This window comes from Corvus cornix, chromosome 12 (genome assembly GCF_000738735.6).
Source record: "Corvus cornix cornix isolate S_Up_H32 chromosome 12, ASM73873v5, whole genome shotgun sequence".
In the NCBI taxonomy this organism is placed as follows: domain Eukaryota; kingdom Metazoa; phylum Chordata; class Aves; order Passeriformes; family Corvidae; genus Corvus; species Corvus cornix.
In genome coordinates, this window is record NC_046342.1 from 332 (window position 1) to 17,999 (window position 17,668).

The 17,668-nt window shown below is 45.0% G+C and overlaps 1 protein-coding gene across 6 annotated transcripts; it reads left to right on the forward strand.

Moving 5' to 3' along the window:
- The first annotated feature begins 562 nt into the window (after positions 1 to 562).
- Positions 563 to 16,379, forward strand: MAJIN (membrane anchored junction protein). Of its 6 annotated transcripts, none has more exons than XM_039559113.1 (11): positions 563 to 839; positions 1,363 to 1,492; positions 3,365 to 3,410; positions 4,660 to 4,735; positions 7,252 to 7,377; positions 8,677 to 8,708; positions 9,435 to 9,589; positions 12,038 to 12,092; positions 14,888 to 14,960; positions 15,067 to 15,211; positions 16,024 to 16,379. In XM_039559113.1, exons 2-11 carry the CDS (start codon positions 1,392 to 1,394, stop codon positions 16,067 to 16,069), a joined length of 855 nt encoding a protein of 284 aa, XP_039415047.1. In that variant the 5' UTR covers positions 563 to 839; positions 1,363 to 1,391; the 3' UTR covers positions 16,070 to 16,379. The 6 variants fall into 6 exon arrangements, with proteins under 6 accessions (XP_039415047.1, XP_010407993.1, XP_019147603.1 ...); XM_010409691.4 differs by lacking the exon at positions 563 to 839 and adding an exon at positions 1,083 to 1,241; XM_019292058.2 differs by lacking the exon at positions 563 to 839 and adding an exon at positions 1,083 to 1,241 and having other exon boundaries at positions 9,480 to 9,589.
- The last annotated feature ends 1,289 nt before the right edge of the window (positions 16,380 to 17,668 follow it).

Here is a 17,668-nt window from a genome sequence, read left to right on the forward strand (position 1 = left end):
TTTGCTTTTTTAAAACAAAAAACCAGTGAAAATCAATTTAAAATTGTTCTGCAGCTGCTGAATTATTCTCTGTATCGTGTCTTTAGCAATACTGAGGGGCGCCATCGGGCAGCTGCTTACAGGAATTGGACTTCATCTCACTGACTGGATGGTGAAGGATGCTGTATCAGTCCCTGGATATCAACACTGTGGGAAAAGGGAAGACCTTTTAGTGCTAGTCTTTCTTAAAGAGATGTAGTATATAAAATGTTCCGGCTATAAAGGGAGGACAACAGGGGCTGCAGAAGAAGTGGAACAGGGAGCTGTGTGGCTCAGAAAGGGAAAAGAAAGAGATGCTGTAGCAGCTAAGGATCGACCCCTAGCCCCTCTCGCAGCAGGTGTAACGTCTCCTGGAGCCTCTGGCTCATCTGAGATGCCACCTCAGCAGTCTAGACCCGGGCAACTCCAGCACCCGCCACCAGCACGTCCTGCCCCGCTACCCCTCAGAGGAAAGGGGCTGCAGAGCCCCATGGCTTTGGGCCATGTCCTTCCCCCTCACCTGCAGCTGGGCTTGGCTGCAGTAGGCTGGGCTCGCCTTGGTTCGGCTCCATTCGGCTCGGTTCGGCTGTGCTCGGCTGAGCGCCATTCGGCTCCGCTCGGCACCGCCCAGTCCGCAGCCCCGGTCCGGCCCCGCCCGAGGCGAGGGCTTGGTGGGCGCGGCGGGCCCGGTGGTCGTGGAGCGGAGCGTGGCCGGTAGGAGCCGGAGCTATCCGGAGGCCTTTCAGGCCGCCCCCGAGCCTAGGAAGGCGGCGGCATCTCGCGTCTGGCAGGCCAGACACCGGACCGGCATCCGCAGCGAGGTCTGATCTTGCCCCAGCGGGCCTGGGCTCTCCACCTCACCTCGGGAGCAGCCGGGCAGTGCCCGGCCGCGGGGCAGCGGAAGGGTGCGGCGGGGGTGGGGAGAAACGCGTTCTCGCGGGCCAGACTCGCGGGCGTTGCGGGGATCCGCGGCAGCGAGGTCTCTCGCGCAGCCGGTGCCGATCGCGGGCCCCACAGGGCTCTGCAGGAGGAGGGGGGGGGGGGGGAGGAGGGAGATAGTTTGCATTAGTTTTGCCGGTAGAGCTCCGGGGACCTCGGCAGAGATAGTTCCAGGGCTGTGCAGCTGAAGACGAGGTGGCCGTCTGTTCCAGGTCTGTCCTCGGATCCTGCTCAAAAACACCTCGCTATTGGAAGGAACACTCAGATCAGGCGTTTGCTGACTAGTAAGAGAGTTCTCGCTGCAGATGTCCTCTGGAAGAAAAACTGCGTGTAAACTTTTCATATGACAGAACGAGACATAACGAGGGTTATAGGAATTAACCTTTGTCTCTCTTGCTTTCCTAGTCCCGGCATTCAGGGAGAGAGAGAGAGAGATGTCGTTGAAACCATTCGCCTATCCGTTGCCCGAAACAAGATTTCTTCATGCTGGCAGGCTTGTGTACAAATTTAAAATCCGGTATGGCAACTTCAGCAGGTACGTGTATTAAAGCCAGGAAGTCAGCCTGCAGTTTTTTGACTGCATGTGGCAGTGAGTTGATACAAGACCTTAAATTCATACCCTGGGGGCTACTCGCTTCCTGCCTATCTTTCACTGACCAACAAAGTGGCCGTTTAAAAGCTGCTGCTGCACTTCCACGTGCTGGGTAATTTGAGCTGTAGCAAACGCTCCTGTTTCACTACCTTGTGGGAATTTTGTGCTGTTCGGTGTAAAAAGAGTCACTTTTTACAGATAGCATTTTGAAATTCTGTAAGCTTTTGAGAAACTTTAGAGCCTTTGTAATGTTTTAATGCTGTCTGGCAACTGAGCATCACGTGGCAGCTTGCTCTGCAGTGGAGTGAGGGAGAGAACTGGAAGGGTAAAAGTGTAAAAGTAAAACTTACGGGTTAAGATAAAGACAATTCATTCAATGAGTAAAGCGAAAGACACATATGTAAGTGAAGGAGAATAACGAGTTTAGTTTATTCACTGCCTCCCGTGGGTAGGCAGGTGTTTAATCTTCAGAAAAGCGGGGCTCTGTCATGCGTAACGGTTGCTTGGGAAAAAACCCGCCACGGCGTTTCCCCCGTATTGTTCTTCCTTGTGTTTTATTCCCGAACACAACATCCTAGGGTCCGGAATATCCCTTGAGTTGGTTGGTGTTAGCCGTACCATCCTCGTTCTCTCCCAGCTTTGTGCGCACTCCCAGCCTGCTCACTGGTGGGATGCATGAGGAGCAGAAAAGCCTTTGATGCTGGATAAGTACTGCTCAGCAGTAACTAAAAGTATCCATGCGTTCTCAACACCGTTTTCAGCACAAATCCAAAACACAAGCACATGCAAGCTGCTACATAGGCTTAAAAGAAAACCATGTCCTCTTCTTCAGTCCCTCTCATGCCTTTGATCCCAGCCCAACCAGTGAATCCCCTGCAGTCAGAGAGCAGGTCTGACATCCTTGTCATTAGTGCCTTGCCTTCTTCCATTCTTTCCGCCCTCATTTCCTTGCCACCATGGCAGTATCCTTTCCAGAATGGTGCTTTTGTTTCCCTGATGATTCATGACCACAGCATAAGCCTTGGGTGGGTGGTATATGTCCTTCTGCTTTGACGCCAAGTAATTCCTTTCATCGAGTCGTTCCTTACAGAGCCAGGAGAGAACCTTTTCGAAGAGGGACTTCTTGTGTCTGTCCATGTTCTGGCCCCTGAATTGTGATCGTGGCTGCCTGCCAGACCGTAGACCAGAGAATACTTGCATGCCAGGATTCCTTGTACTCTATTTACTTATTTCCGAGTGACCTTTATGTAATTTGTTTACTTTTTAATAGGTTCAGATTTTCTTTAAGACCTTCTCTCTCCCTGTGCGTTTGATTATTGGCTGATACCTGGCAGCAAACAGCTTCTGAGAAGATGGCTTCCAGAAGCTGTAGTTGGTATTTGGGAACAGTTTGAGGTAGGCGGTACACAACTCCCAGCATCGCAGGGCCTAGCTCCGGTGCTGTGAAGGGCCATTTCTCTGCAGGCTTGCACAGAAGGGGATTAACAGACATGTGCTGCTAGTTCCTCCTTTCAGTCCCTGAAGCAGAATGTCAAAAAAACTGTCCTGAGGGTTACTGAGGATTGATTGAAGAGATCTGATCTCTCATCCGTTGTATCCTCAGGCACAAAGAACACAAGCGGATAGAAAGTTCACAAGGAACAATCCTTGTGGATGAAGGATGTTTAAGAGTAATAGATTAGGAATTTACCTGCCTGCTAAGTACTTTTTCCTGTTCAGTGGGAATTATGTTTTGTTGCTCTTTAAACTCTTGCATGAAATGTAGCTTCATTGCATTTTGACTGGGATGGTTCAAACTCTCTCTTTGTTTCACAGCCCTCCTAACCTCAATCTCACTGAAAGTGCTGCCAAGGAGTCAGAGGTAGGAGCTGAGGCAGGTCCTTAAATGGGTGTTAGGCTGAACAAATCATATGCTTGTTATGGGACTGAGAATGTCATTTCGAGTGTGAGTAATGGGGAGCTTCCCTGGAGAGTCTGAGGGTGAAAAAAAGAAAAATTACATAAATGAAAAATGTTCTTCGACAGGCAAAATTTAATGTAGAAGAGTCATGCTTTTATTTGAAATATTCCAAAGAAGCTACTGACTGTTGAAATTGCACAAATGGAAACTCCTGTTTGTTGAGCTAGTTGCACCCAGGTCCTGTCTAGATTCCTCTTCAGAGTCATTCTTGCAGGAGCTCTTTCCCAGGCTTTCAGTCTCAACCTCAAACCTGACTGTCACTTTCAAGTTGTCAGGCTTGACTAGCTGTAAAACCCTCTTGGTTTTTCAGGTGAGCTGGCTTGATGGAGGCAAATCTAATGCTAAATTGCATGTGCTCTCCTTGCAACTCTCTGTGGAACCAATGGGTGTTCTTTTAATGATGCCATTGCTTTGTGTCCAAGCACAAACCGACGGTCAAAATTGATGAGTTCCATTGTTGTTGTCTTCCTGAGACGGAAGAAAGCCCCTGCCATTACTGAGAAATTGAGATCAATATACTGCCTGCTTAAAAATGCCCCTTCCTATGACTTAGTTTTTAAAAACGTTCCGAGTACAGTAATAGCACAAAAAATATTAGTGAAGAAGATATGCTGATTTTAAGTGATATGAAGAATTACAGGGGTTTTTTTCACTTTTGAAAATATTGAAAGGTATTACTAGAAAGTTTTGTGTTTGTAGAGGAGGAGTTCGTTGGGGCTTAACTGCAGTTCCCTAGTAACTGATTTGGGTCAATATTCAGAGAAAGAGGAATATGTTTATTTTCAAAACAGGTAAATGCTATGTGTGTTTTGCTGGGGAAAAAAAGTTACTTTTTAAACTTAAAACTTACTAAATTTAAAAGCACACCTCCACTTCCCATAGTAATTCTTCTATGTTAGTTCAAGATTAAGATACTCATTCACCTGAATTTCTATGAGTCTGTCAGTGCAGTGCACTTTGAAATGATAGGAGGGAGTGGGGCGAAGAAGGGGAGGAGGAAAAGCAGAATATCTAGAACCTGGTCTTCCGTGATTCATGCAAACTGTAAAGTAATGTTAATTTTTTCCCAAGCCTTGAAAGCATACTTGATGGTGGAATTGTGACTATGTTTTTAACAGTTTTCCTTTGTTTATTTTTTTGGCCTCTCCAGGAAGTGATTCGAGTAATCCTTGGAAATCTTGATGATTTGCATCCATTTTCTACGGACCACTTCACCATCTTTCCGTGTATCCTTTCTTTCCTACTCGTAAAAGATTCAATGGCTCGTATCTCTTGGGCATTGCATAATTCAACATTTATGTGTAGGAGTGTGCAGATCTTTAGCTGGAGTAGGAATACTTTGATCTTTGTGGTTTGACGTTGGCTGAAAGTATTGGGAACACCTGAGGTGTTACTTTCACCAGAGAACTGATGTGACAAGAGTGTTTTGCGGTGTTTTCGTCCAAATGCCCCTGCGTTCCAAATGAGGTTTAGCCAGAGCAAATCAAGGTGTATATAAAGTGCCAGGAAGCCCACCTCATGCGCTCGCAAGCGCACCCAGTGCATCGTTCCCAAAGGTTCGTGGAACGCAATACGCTCCTTCCAGGCCCAGCAATGCTGGCCCATGGGCAGGGAAACTCACAGTGCTGTTCTTGTGAGGTCCCTCAAAGGTTAAACCATGGTGAGCCTTTGGGGATGGAGGGTGGGAGCGAGTGTGAGTCTGTGCTCGTGTTTCCACAGAGATGGCTGGGAGAAGCCAAAAGCACCTCACATAGTGAGCTTTACAAGGAGCAGTGGTTGAGCTGGGATAATTGGAAGTCCAGACAGACTTTTGAAGGCGCAAAGCCTGCAGGACTGTCACCCAGTTATCCTGGTCCCCTCTTAGTGTACATCTTTGAAGCCTAGAAACAAATGTGAAGCAAATGTCGTCTGCATAGTATTCACCTTACCGTGCTCACCCCCCTCGCTCCTGTGGGACCGGTCAGCGGATCTTTTCCGTCTTCCCTAAAGTTTGCAGAGGCATTGAGCTGCCATCAGTCTGGCCCGCTGTCCGCAGACAGCACTGTAAAAGCTCTGTGCGATTGCACGGCATAATCGTACAGAAGCTGATACTCGAATATTGGCATGCACAGGTTTTGAGGAGTGTAGTTTCCTGGGATTTTACTTTTGATATGTAAGTGCTGAGGCATTTGAGATTGGATTATTCTAGCTAGCAGCCGTACTACAGGCTCCTCTGCTTTCTAGGTGTTTTTTCATCAGAATGCACGAAGACTGGCCTTCATTTTTTTTTTCTCCTGGCTTGCGCAACTGCAAAGAATTTAGCTGCATCTGCTATGTATTCTGCAGAGTATTAATTTAAATTGACAATAATTTGATTAAAGAAATTGTGACCATTAATATTTCTGTTGCAGTTGCTGTAGTGTAATGGGTCAAGAAGTTACTCTCCTGGGGCTCCTGTGGAAGAGAAAAGTAACTCAGTTAAATGTTAGGGTTTTCCAGTCCTAAAGGTGTTGTCAGCTTTTGGATCAGATCTGGCATCACCTCCCGTGATTCTGAGTGCCCAGGGGTAATGAACACCTCCAAGGCATTCCACTCCTGTCTTAGAAGACTGCATTATGCCGCCTAATAGCAGGCAGGAATGAGGCCATCCTCTTTCTCTGTCCAAAGCAGGTACATACGACAGCAACTTAGTCCTGTTGCTGTCAAGAAGAGAGGGTAGCCGAGAGCATCATTATACGGGAGACACCCAACCCAACCGACATTATTGGTTTGCTTCTCTAAAGCTCAGCCAGTTTTGCCTGTGCGTTGAGGAATGTTTGGTTCGCAAACTTGTATTTCTAGAACTTGCAAGTCCATCCAGATGCTCAGCTAGCGCTGGGCCTGGTAGAGAACTGTGAGCTCAGAGGTCTGGCACGAGAAGTCGTCTTGCAGTTGGTGTCTCGGGCTCCTCTCTGTAGAGTGGCTCTTTATTAATCACCAGCTAGGAGTCCTTCAAGCCAAAAACCAGGCAATTTCATTCCTTAAAGGAACTGATTGTATCAATGTTTCATCATCTTCTGTCCCTGGGGTGTTAGTTTCTGCTAGCAAATGTAGACTAACGGTATTTGTTTCACCTGTTTCTCCCTGAGATCAGAGGTGTGTGGGGAGACTTAAGTCCAGCACCGTTTGTTCTTCCAGGCAGAAGCTCCTGGATGTCAGAACTGCACCTGCATAAAGGAATGGCTGTAACTTATCTGTCAGTTACCTTTTTCCCCCCATTTTGAACTGTGAAGTAAATTTAATGATGCTGCTTCTACAAATCCCAATCCTTTTCCATTTTAAAATAAAATTTTAATATAACTCCCTTTTAATTAGGAAGACTTCTGAGGGTTTTTTGTATTCATAGGTTTGGAAGAGCCTGACATGTTTTTTTTGCAGGAGGGTGTCAAGACTGAGAGCAAACACAGTTAAGGGAATGCTATTAATACAGGTGACTGATGGGGCGGTGTCACCTGGATAAGTGTTTCCTGTAGCGCGTTACTGGTGCAGTTTCACAAGTTCATAGTAACAAGGCCGTATTTGCTTCCTTGTGCGCATGTGTAGTGTGCTGTGACTTTTGAAGCTTTAAAAGACATTGTCAGGACTTGTGCTCCTTTGAAATGTTTGTGTTGTGTTTTTAAGTTTTGCCATTCTTCTCAGATTTGAGTAAATGGGAGCGAGTATCAAAGATGAAATTCAAACATGAGAATGTCCATCTTGTGCCTTATCTTGCCATTCTTCTCAGATTTGAGTAAATGGGAGCAAGTATCAAAGATGAAATTCAAACATGAGAATGTCCATCTTGTGCCTTATCCCTACATTTGCACGTTGTATCTAGAATTGAACTCATTTCAGCAAAACTTCTCTTGCGGTAAGTCACTGCGGTTATGTTTGGGTAATTTCTGGAAACATCTATGTCTTGCTTTTCTCTTTTCCTTCGCCTACTGTACCTGAATCAGAGAGAGCAAAACCGCATGTGGTGTGACTGTACAGGGAGTTTGAAATAGAGCATAACAGGGTGCTCTTTATTGTCTCGTATTGCTTTTCCCTGAATTTTCCTTTGTCTTTCCAACCACTGCTGACTCTTTAGCTGGTATTTTTGTGAAGCGTTGCCCAGTGGCTCCCAACCTTCATTTTTTTAATGTCAGTCACTGGGCTGGAGCTGGCACTGTATATGGAACGCATGGTTTTCTTCCTTGTGCTTGACTACATTTGTTGATGTCGAACATCACACTCTTCATTGCTATTTTCCTAAAGAAAGAATGGATTTTTATAAAAAAATAATGATAGTAATTGTGGTAATAATGTCCTTTGTATAATTAGAAAACATTTTCACCTCCATAGTGTCTCGTTTTCCAGGTTTTCTGTGAATTCCTTGAACAACCTCAGGCCACAGCTAAGGCCTCTGGGGGACTCTTCATTTAAACTCCCCTGTTGTGAAAACTGAGTATTCTTACTATTTCCTGTTCTGATTATCAGGCTCTGAAAAAAGTTACTGGTTTTTTTTATGACTGCTTAGCAGGTAACCTGATCTTTATAAAATGGCCAACTAGTAATTTCTTAGTCTCGCCTATTTGTTTTCCCTATCAAACATCCCATGTTTGGATGTAAAATCTTATAACTGTGGAGAGTTTGCTCACTTCCCTGTATACCTGCTTCAGTATTTAATTGCCCTCTCCAGATAGTACAGCATTGCTATTCTAAAATTAGGAATATGTAAGGCACTGTTACTTTCAGACTTGATGTCTCAAGTTTCTGTTGGTGAGGATTTTTCTTCAGGGAAATAGGTGTGAATCCCATATGTCCTATAGCTGGCCAGTATTCTCTAGAGGCTGTGTTCCAGATGTCTTTGCATCTTCTATCTGGTGCCCAAAGCACGGCGAGACGCTAACTGTTCGTTGGGCCCTTCTCTTCTGAAGACGCCTTTGACGTCTTCAAGATGAGCAACTGTCCCATCCCATTGATACCTGGTGTTCATAGCCAGGAATTCTGGTTCAGAAAGAGCTGTATTTGAAGGTTTTCTATTTCAGTGTATCATATTCAGGTCCAGACTGTTTCACAGTAGTTTATCTTGCTCCCAGAAGAAGAAGTGCAGTGCAAAAATGTATTCTTCAGTTGGTTAAAGAAAGTCCAGTCTAAATATTCACCAAATTTTATACCTCTGTTGCAGGTAAAGAAGTAAACAAGGGCAGCGATGAGCTTGTAAGTTGTGCATTTGGTTTTGTTTTGTTGTTTAATTTATATTCTAACTATTCTTGAGGAGCAGAACACATGTTTTTTGGCAATGCTAGAGTTCTCCTATCTCTAGCAGTTAGTCAGTGTAAAGTGGCACTGAATTCTCACCTAGAACCATCCAAGGGGAGAGAGGTTCTTCTGGCAGTTCTGCTGGGCTTGGAATGCAGTCCTATATCAGGACCTGAGAGGACCCTGCTGCTTTCAGTTCCATGAATTTTGTGCGAGCCTGACTGAGTGAGCTGTCCAGTGTTTTCTTCACTGGAAAAGTCTGTGAGGTTGATATTGCTGAGTAATTAAGTAGTTCCCTAGGTACTGTGTATGTCATAAACAGCAAAGTTAAGCTTATTTGAGAAGTTTTTGTGTAATGAGAGCTCAGGGTAGGTTTATTTTCAACGTGGTAAGTGTCTGAAGATGGAGCGAATTAATGAAGAATAATTCAAATCCAAATTCCCCCAAGGAATTTTTCTACCTCTGCATTCCTGCTCCTTACATTCCTTGGCGGTCCTCCAAAAATGGAGGAAATAGGATGTCCTAGAAAGAAATATTTTGTTTAAAACTGTTGAGCATAATTCTGTGGCTGGCCTCCCAGTGCTTATTTTAGTCCTGAATCCTTTTTTGGCTTTCAGTGTATAAGCAGAAACAAGTCTTGCAAAATATGAATGTATATTAATTATGAATTTTGTTCTGAAATAGAGAAGTCAAAATCAGTTATCAGTACCAAATTTGCAATGTTTGAAGGTCAAGAGAAGAGATGAAATGTCAGAAAGTACCGCAGTGGAAGAAGCAGTGAAGAGGAGAAGAGTGGAAGTCAGAGCTGAGACCTCATGGCCACAGCCATGTGTGGACAGGTGAGTTGACTCCAAAGGAGTATGCCAGGACACATATTAATGTTTTTAATGTCTCTTGTACCTTCCTCATATTTAATTTCTGTGCAATCCTTTGCCCCATTTTTCTTCTTCCTTCTCTTCTGTAGGTAACAGAATGTAAGCATCATTGTTCATATTGGGAAAGAAGTGGTCCCGTGCTTTCCAAGTTCCCGTACCATTGACCAGAGCTCTGCCTGTTTAACTCCACTGTGTTCCTATCCCTTTTAAGTCACAGTGAGGTCATACCTCAGCGGCCAGATAGAGCAGTGCACTAGCTTGCACACCTGAGCCTGGGACAGCAAGGGAAGAACTGAAACAAGTTTTCCACCTGCTTCCCAGGATGCTCCATTGAGCCAGCTGATGAATGCTGCCCTCTTGGCTCGAGGCCGGTGGCAAAACACGTTGGAACTTGCTCTTTTTCAAGTGCTTTAAAGTCTCCCGAAATCGCACGTGTTGTGCGTACACAGGAGTATTTTTGCACAACTTCACCGTTTGTTTCTTCGGTAGCTGAACTTTTCATGGTGATTCCCAAGTAGGTCTCTGTCTCTGGATTTTACAGAATGGTTGAGGTTGGACAGGTCCTTTGATATCATAGAGTCCAACCCATCCTGCTCAAGCAGGGTCACCCTAAGCAAGTTCCTTCAGGTCTCGAGTAGACTCTGAGGGTGGAACCAGTGCAACTGTGGGGAGCCAGTTGCAGTGTACGACCCCCGTTCTAGTCAAAAAGGTTTTTCTTGTGTTCAGATTTGATTTCATGTTTTGCAATTTGTGTCCTTTACCTCTTGTCCTGCCAGAAGACAAGAGGGCTGAGGAGAGCCTGGCTCCCTGTTCTTCATTCCCTCCCATCAGGTGTACATTGGTAAGATCCCACCCAAGCCTTCTCCAGGCTGAACAGCCTCATCTCTGAGCCTTTCCACTTAGAAAAAATTCCCCAATCCCATCATCGTGTTTGCATCGTGGCCCTTTGCTGGGTTCACTCCACTGACTCCCAGTCATGTGTGCTGGGGTTTCCAGTCCAGACAGGGCATGCAGAGCAGCCTCAGCAGCCTTGAGCAGAGGGGAGAGATCACTGCTTGAGGGCAGTGATTTGTCAGAGCTCTGCCTAATTCAGCTCAGGGTGTTGTTGGACGCGTTCAGCATGAGGGTACAGGCTGGTTCACGGCTGACCTTGGGCTTAGTTCTTGACTACCTCTCAGAGACCCAGTTACAGGCTGTCAGGCTTCTTTCTTTAGAGAGTGTATTTTTTTTTTTTTTAAAAGAAGAAAATCTATACTGGTACCGAATCCTCAGGACTATGTGGCAAACAGTCCCAGATCCATCACTGGTTGGAAGTGTTTATGCGTACCTTTCCCCTACTGCGTACAGACCGTATACAATCGTCTACCTTGTTGCCTTATTTCCTACCCAATTCCCAAATGTGTTTCATGCAGAGATTTTAACAAAGTCTGAAGCCAGTTCTTTTCCTGCTCATACAGATGTAGTCCTTTAATCCCACCCCTGGCCCCCTGGCCTGTTTCTAGTCACGGTACAGCTGTTGGAAATGAGGGAGGAATGAGCCCAGGATTCAGAATGCTTTTTGATTTCTTTTAGCCAAGATGCAAGCTGTAGATTAATAAAATACAAGGCCAAAAAGGGCTGTTTCATGGTCCAGTCTGGCAGTTCTCTCTAGGGCCTGTATATTGCCACAGCAGTTACGATTGTAACAATCTGTAGTTCTTAAGTGTATGCTTGAATTCAAAATCAAATTGGTGAGCGCTATCTTCAAGCCTTATGTAATTTTTTTTTCCAGTTGTTACACTCTTAGGCTGAAGAGCTCATTCAGGCTGAGCATCTTCCCTGCCCCGGGAAGGAGTGTGTCTGCTGTAGTGAGACCAGCTCTGTCTTCTCTTCTCTCTGGACAAGCTCTTTTGCTTCTAAAATCTCTTGGGGGATTTGGGTTTTCTTGGCGTGCTACTGAGTGTTGAGAAATCAGAATCTCCAAGTGATACTCCCAGTGATACCGATCACCCCAAGCGAAGCCAGGATGGTTTCTCTGCATGTACATCCCTTCATACTTCCCCATACAGTTTCCTCTGCCATTTTAATGCTCTGTGACCAAGTCTTGCCAGATTTTTCTGTGGTTCTTTGCTACCTGCCCTTGTAAACCTTTTAGGATTCACAAGCTTTCTCAGATACCTGCTCATCCCCCTTTTCATGTAACACTTTTTCTCTTTAATTGCTTGTTTGTCTTAGTAGAAAAGCAGAAAGAGTGCCTATTTTCATTTTTAAGGAAGACTTTGAAACATGAGTACTAATATAGATTAAAGGTATGTATCTTGAGTAGAGGTACTAAAGTCCTGGTTTCTAGTGAAATACTTGGAGTAGCCATTTACAGGATTGCTTCCTTTTTGTGACTTTTTGTAAACTCAGTTTTTACTTACTTATCTTTAGAACTGGAGCTGACGGTGTTCACCACATGAGTAAACCAGAGCATGGATTTAAAAAGGTAAGCAAGAGGATATTCAGAAACAGACACCACCACCTATTTAGTCCTGGACCCTTACAGTGGCAAGCATGAAAATCCCTGCAGGTCATTTGTCCCCTTTTTCCCTGCTTCACCCTCATAATTTTTGATATTTTTGACTCGTCACCAGACTTAGCAAATGGATGAGTTATATTTTTTTGAGGCGACACAAACTTTTCTGACTGTTGAGCCACAAGCTCAGGGGTAAGCTCAGCCCCTGAGAGCTGAGCCTGAGGGATGCCCTGCCTTTTCTCCAGTACTCCAGTCCTCTGTCATCTCAGATGCCCCTTTATGGAGAACTCCACAAAGGGCCAGCAGTGGGTGCTGGCATCTTACCACTGGCTTTGCTGTGACCATGTGCCACTCCCCACCAGTGTCCTTCTGTTTGCTGATGGCCATGCAGGCATCACCCTGTTCCTGAAACAGTGCCATGCCTTTTCTTGCTATAGCACCAGAAGGCAGATTCATGACAGGATTGTTCCAGAGGGATTGGCTGTTGCTCTCTAAAGCCACTGTTTCTCCAAAAACCTTGTTAGGAGGAGAAGATTCTTTCTCTTTTAGCCCACGGGCTCTGAGGCTGCCCTGACAGAGCTGCTCTTAGAGATGGCCTAATGCCTGTGTCCTCCTGGCTCTTGTGCATCCGCCCATGTGCACTTCATCTGTTTCCTGGATGCTCGTTCTAAATTTAATTGAAATCCCTGCCATGCTACCACCTTCCTGGCCTGTTCCCCCTCTCTAACTCTTTGGAAGAGAGTTTTTTTCCAAGGAGGCAAACACCTTTCTCTTGGGTTTGCCCACAAAGGAAGCCCAAAATTTTCTTTCAGAACAGGGTTTTTTGACAGGTTTGTCGGATTTTCAGGATAGGAAGAAGACTACCTGGTAACTCATTGGGAGCATGCAGTAAAGAATAACTTCTCTAAAACAAGCAGATTTATTTGTCTCTAAAACTTTTATCATCCCCCCCCCGCTTACATTTGCAGGTGTCTGCACATGCCCTCTCTGGCTTCTTTTCTCAGGTACTTGAAACACTCTGTTGGTCAGATAAGGGTCATCTTCTGAAAGATGCTTTTTGTTACAATCAGGGTCTCCAAAATTCCTCTGTTGCTTGTACAGTTTTCAAGATACCAGAGTCCTTGAAAGCTGGAGCTCCAGGTTAGCAGGTTGGACCCTGAAAAATAATATGGCAGGTGGCAGAGATCGGTGCAAGGTCCTCTTGTGTTAACTAATATGGGAGGGCATGTGTTGAGTGCTTTCCGGGTAAACTGGAACTGTGATGCACAAATCAACTCAGCAAATAGCAACTCAGGTGAGAGGAACCTTCTCCAGAACAGCTGCTTGTGCCATCATCATGACTTATCCTTGAAATTGCACTAGTCAAGGCGCCATTGCGCCAAGAGCGATGTCTGGACACAAACTGTTCTGTTGATGAACGCTAGATCGGGTGTCACAAATACTGTGTGAAATCATGGCCAGAATTCTTCTTCCTAACGTGCATTTTTAGAAGTTGAGAGCCAAGTACTTCCATGACATGCTTTCCATTTGGGTTTTGTTTGGTTTTTTTCTTTTAATTCGGGATGAGAAGAAAGATTAGGTTTAGGATAAAAACATGTCAGTAGCTCCTGTACTTTATCGGAGTTTTTCTGGTCGTTCTTCCAAGGCTCTTGCTCAGTTTATCAACAGTGTATGGCTTTGGTTTCAAATTCACCTGGTGTTTTATAATGCTTCTCAAGAAGGGAAGGGTCTCATTAAACAGGAATGAAATCTGTCTACATCGAACATGCGGGATTGACTTTGGGACGTGTGCACTGGATTCGGAATGAGGAGCATAGAAGTGCCACAGGCACGTGACTGTTCAGTGGATGGCATTTTCAGCTGTCATCCAAATGTCTCCCAGGCCTGTGATGGTGACATCTGGTCAGGATGAATGTGGTCAAACCTGCATATCTTTCCACTTACACAGTGCATCAGTAAAAGTCAAAGAAAGAAAGAGATGCTTGGCCTGTCACTCCAGAGAATTTTCCAAACTTCGTTAATGCTCTCAGACTAAACTGCAAAAATCTCAGGCCATCAAAGGTTTGGAATTTTGTGTTCACCTGAGCTTAGCTGTGGTATTTGGGGACATGGTTTAGTGATGGCCTTGGCAGTGCTGGGTTAGCAGTTGGACTTAATCTTACAGGGTTTTTCCAACCTAAATGGTTCTGAGATTAGTGCAAGGGAAACACCATCAGGATCCGCCTTTCTTTTAGGGTTTACTCTCTTGTAGAAGCTTACCTGCTGATTTGTTGTGGTTTTATATGCTTATCTTGGTCTTTGTGGTACTTTGCTGATCACCTTCCTAATGGGTATTCCTGGCCCACCTCTTGCTTCTGGCACTTTTCATTTTTGTCCCTTCCAAGTTAAGTCTGTGTCCCAGGATTACGTCTTAGAAGGGCTAATATCCAGGGGCCTGCACTGTCCAGGGGCTATTGTTTCCCACAGCTCTTCTGTTCATGTTTTTTGAAATCTCTGCCTATTGCATAGCTACTATTAGTTCACTGTCTGGTATGCTAAAGCCTTCTAAATGAATTACAGCTTTATGTTATGTCCTGAGGAGGGAGGTGTAACAATACCTTGGTGAAGAAGGTCCTCATAGTAGCAGAAAAAAATTCTCAAATGAATCCACACAACAAAGACTGTAGACCTTGCTTTTTAATACTTTTAGGAAGCAAGCAAACAAAAATCTCTGTACAATAGAATTTAGCATTATGTAACAGTTCTTGGGTTCCTTTTCCTTTTAGAATTCCTCCAATGCAAATGGGCTTGAGTTTAGCCCGGCATCCCATACTAAAGACTGTGACCAAATGAGTTTCTGTGAGTAAGGAATTCCTGGATCCCACTGGGTTTCATTCCATTGGGTATGCAGGGAGTGTGTAGAGAAGCAAGGTTGTGGTTTTGTTCTTGCTGCTGTTTCTTACAGGGGAACCTGTGGAATTTGCCCTCGAAGAAAGAGTAGCCAGTCAGGCTGAGGGTGCAGTGCAGCTGATGCAGCAGCAAGTGGACCAAACAGGAAAGAAAGGAAACATGAAGTCAGAAGGAAGAGGTCTTTCAAAATTCTGGAGAAGGTACTAATCCTGCACAGATGAGCAGATGCAGTCCTGGCTCTGTCCAAGCCTGTGTCAAAGGCTGATTCTGTCAGTTCTGGGTGGTTCTCTATCATTTTGAAGGATGGAGACATCTTTTCTGTGGTTAAACCAAAGTCTCCCAAGGCAAAAAAAAAGGGGATGTCACTTTCTCGTGCTAAGGGGCAGCATTCCCACTAAATGTTCCTCTTCTGAGCTGTCTTTGGGAAAAAAACTCCTGATAAGAGAGGGTCACTGAACCTCCATCACAGCCCTTATACAAAGTGGCTTCTCTCAGCTGAGAAGTGCCAGCTAAAAGGGCCTTCCCGGATGGTCCTTCAGCCCCATGAAGGTGCATGTGACCTTTATTTGGCCACTGAGCAAATCTGGACTTTGTAACTCTGACTCCCAAAGGCACCGTTTTAAATGGAAATTGGTGTCACTGTGCAGACACCTGCTGGCTGCCCAAAGGAGTTCTCTTGTGCTGCTGAGGCTGGATCGTGTGAGTGCTGTCCATCACTGCATGGCACCAGTTGGACGTTGGTAGCTGCTGTTTGGTTGGTTGTTTCTTCGTTAGTTTTTTAGAAAATAAAACTCCTTGTTATTTGTAGTGTGTGCCATTCCTTTAATGACTGAGACCAGACCATTAGTGCACAAGTTATCCATTGTTGCCTCTATTTTTTCAGTTTCCTCCTGTATTGTTTTGTAGTGGCATTGTGTCTTTCTGTGGGATAGAAATTAGATTAGCTCTTTCCCAATTTTCAGAGAAGTATTTAAAGTCTAATGTGCTCTTTTTGTTGTTATTGTTTCCCCAGCATCATCTTTTCGCCACTACAACATCTTTTTGGTGGAAAAAACTGACCTGGAAGTACTAATTGTTGTGGAAAGGTAGATTTGTAGTATGAATGTTGGGTTGCACTGTTTCTTCTGTAATTCAGCTTTTCACGTTGCCTGTCTCAGCTATTAAATGCTTTAAATTAATTTCTACTTTGCTAATATTTTCAAAGTAACGTTCTGAAGATGTTGGGTTAGAACAACATGCTGGGGTTTTCTTCACAGCTCAGAGGGTTCAGAAGAGAGCAAGAAACTTTTAAGATTTTGATCTTTAAGGGTCATAAATTGTGAATTTCACGTTATGTGGTATTCTAATAAAACAAGCATCAGCTTGGAACTGTGCGTTATTTTAATCAGACTTACCCATGCAGAAGATACTCTTTCCCTCCAAGAAGAAGCAGAGGTTTCTAATGCAAGATGGACTCCAGTGCTATGCTTCACAGCATTAAAAAGGTCAAGATTATGGGTAATACTTTGCATTAGATATTGCCACTACACTACAACTTGGGTAATTTTTTATGCATTCACTATGTAATGGGATGAGGCTGGAATTGAAGATTTCAGACATGCCAAGTCCATGCTCAGGCAGCTTTTTGCTGCCATGATTATGCTTTTTAAATGATCTATCATTCTGGAACCACCCCCTGAACCGGGACCCCTTGAGCACATACCTGCCCAGTCTCACATGGAACACTGAGGGGTTGGTACTGTACCAGGAGCAGCATGTGGCTGTTTAACTGTGTCTCAGGTAACTTGCCTGGCAGGAGAAGACTATGCTCTGAGTCAGACAGTGCAACACCTGGGCCCTTTGGCTTGTTCCACCCTGGCCCACAGGCATCCACCCTCCATACTGACCTGTTCTGGTCTGGACTACCCTCAGCAGTGGAACGAAGCTTTCCCTCCAAGAAGAATGGAACAGTTATGAAACTGGTTCCATTTATCTTTTTCTCCTTAGTCCTTTCCCACAAACCTAAGTCAAGGCTGTGTGTACCAATTCAATCCCTTCTGCCAGAGGACTGTGCAATGAGATGCACAGGGCGAGGGGGGACCAGGAAAGGGATGAAGGGTTGATAACAAGCCGTAAGTAAGAGCAGTTATCCCTGAGTTGATATTTATCACTGCTTATGTCAGAAGATGACATCCCACTTCCCTGATCTTAGCATAAAAAAGGACCTTTACCAAGAGCTGGCAATGTGCAGCCTGGAGAAGAGAAGGCTCAAGGAGGCATTTTATCAATGTTCAAATGCCTGGAGGGAGAGAGCTGGGACACCAGAGCCTGGCTCTTGGCACTGGTGCCCAAGGGCAGGCCCAGAGGCAGAAAGTTTGACCTGGGACACAGGAGGTTCTGTTCCCCATCAGGAAACACTTCTTCTGTGTGAGAGAGACCAAGCCATGGCAGAGGTTGAGCAGGGAGGTTTTCCTACCTTGGGGATACTTGAATGTGGTCCTGGGCAGCTGGCTGTAGGTGACTCCACTTGGGCAAGGGCTTGGGCCCAATGGTCTCCAGAGTTCCCTTCCAGCCTTGGCCACAGTGTGATGTGGTGAAGAAGTGTTTCCTGAGAGAGTTTCTTTCCCTTGTTAAACCATCTGTATCTTGACCTCTGAGTGTTTTCTCACATTTGCCTT

Coding starts and splice junctions, on each gene's coding strand:
- MAJIN (XM_039559113.1), top strand. CDS start 1,392: ATGTCGTTGAAACCATTCGCCTATCCGTTGCCCGAAACAAGATTTCTT. Junction 1,493..3,364: donor CGGTATGGCAACTTCAGCAG/GTACGTGTATTA, acceptor TTTGTTTCACAG/CCCTCCTAACCTCAATCTCA. Junction 7,378..8,676: donor TCAGCAAAACTTCTCTTGCG/GTAAGTCACTGC, acceptor CCTCTGTTGCAG/GTAAAGAAGTAAACAAGGGC.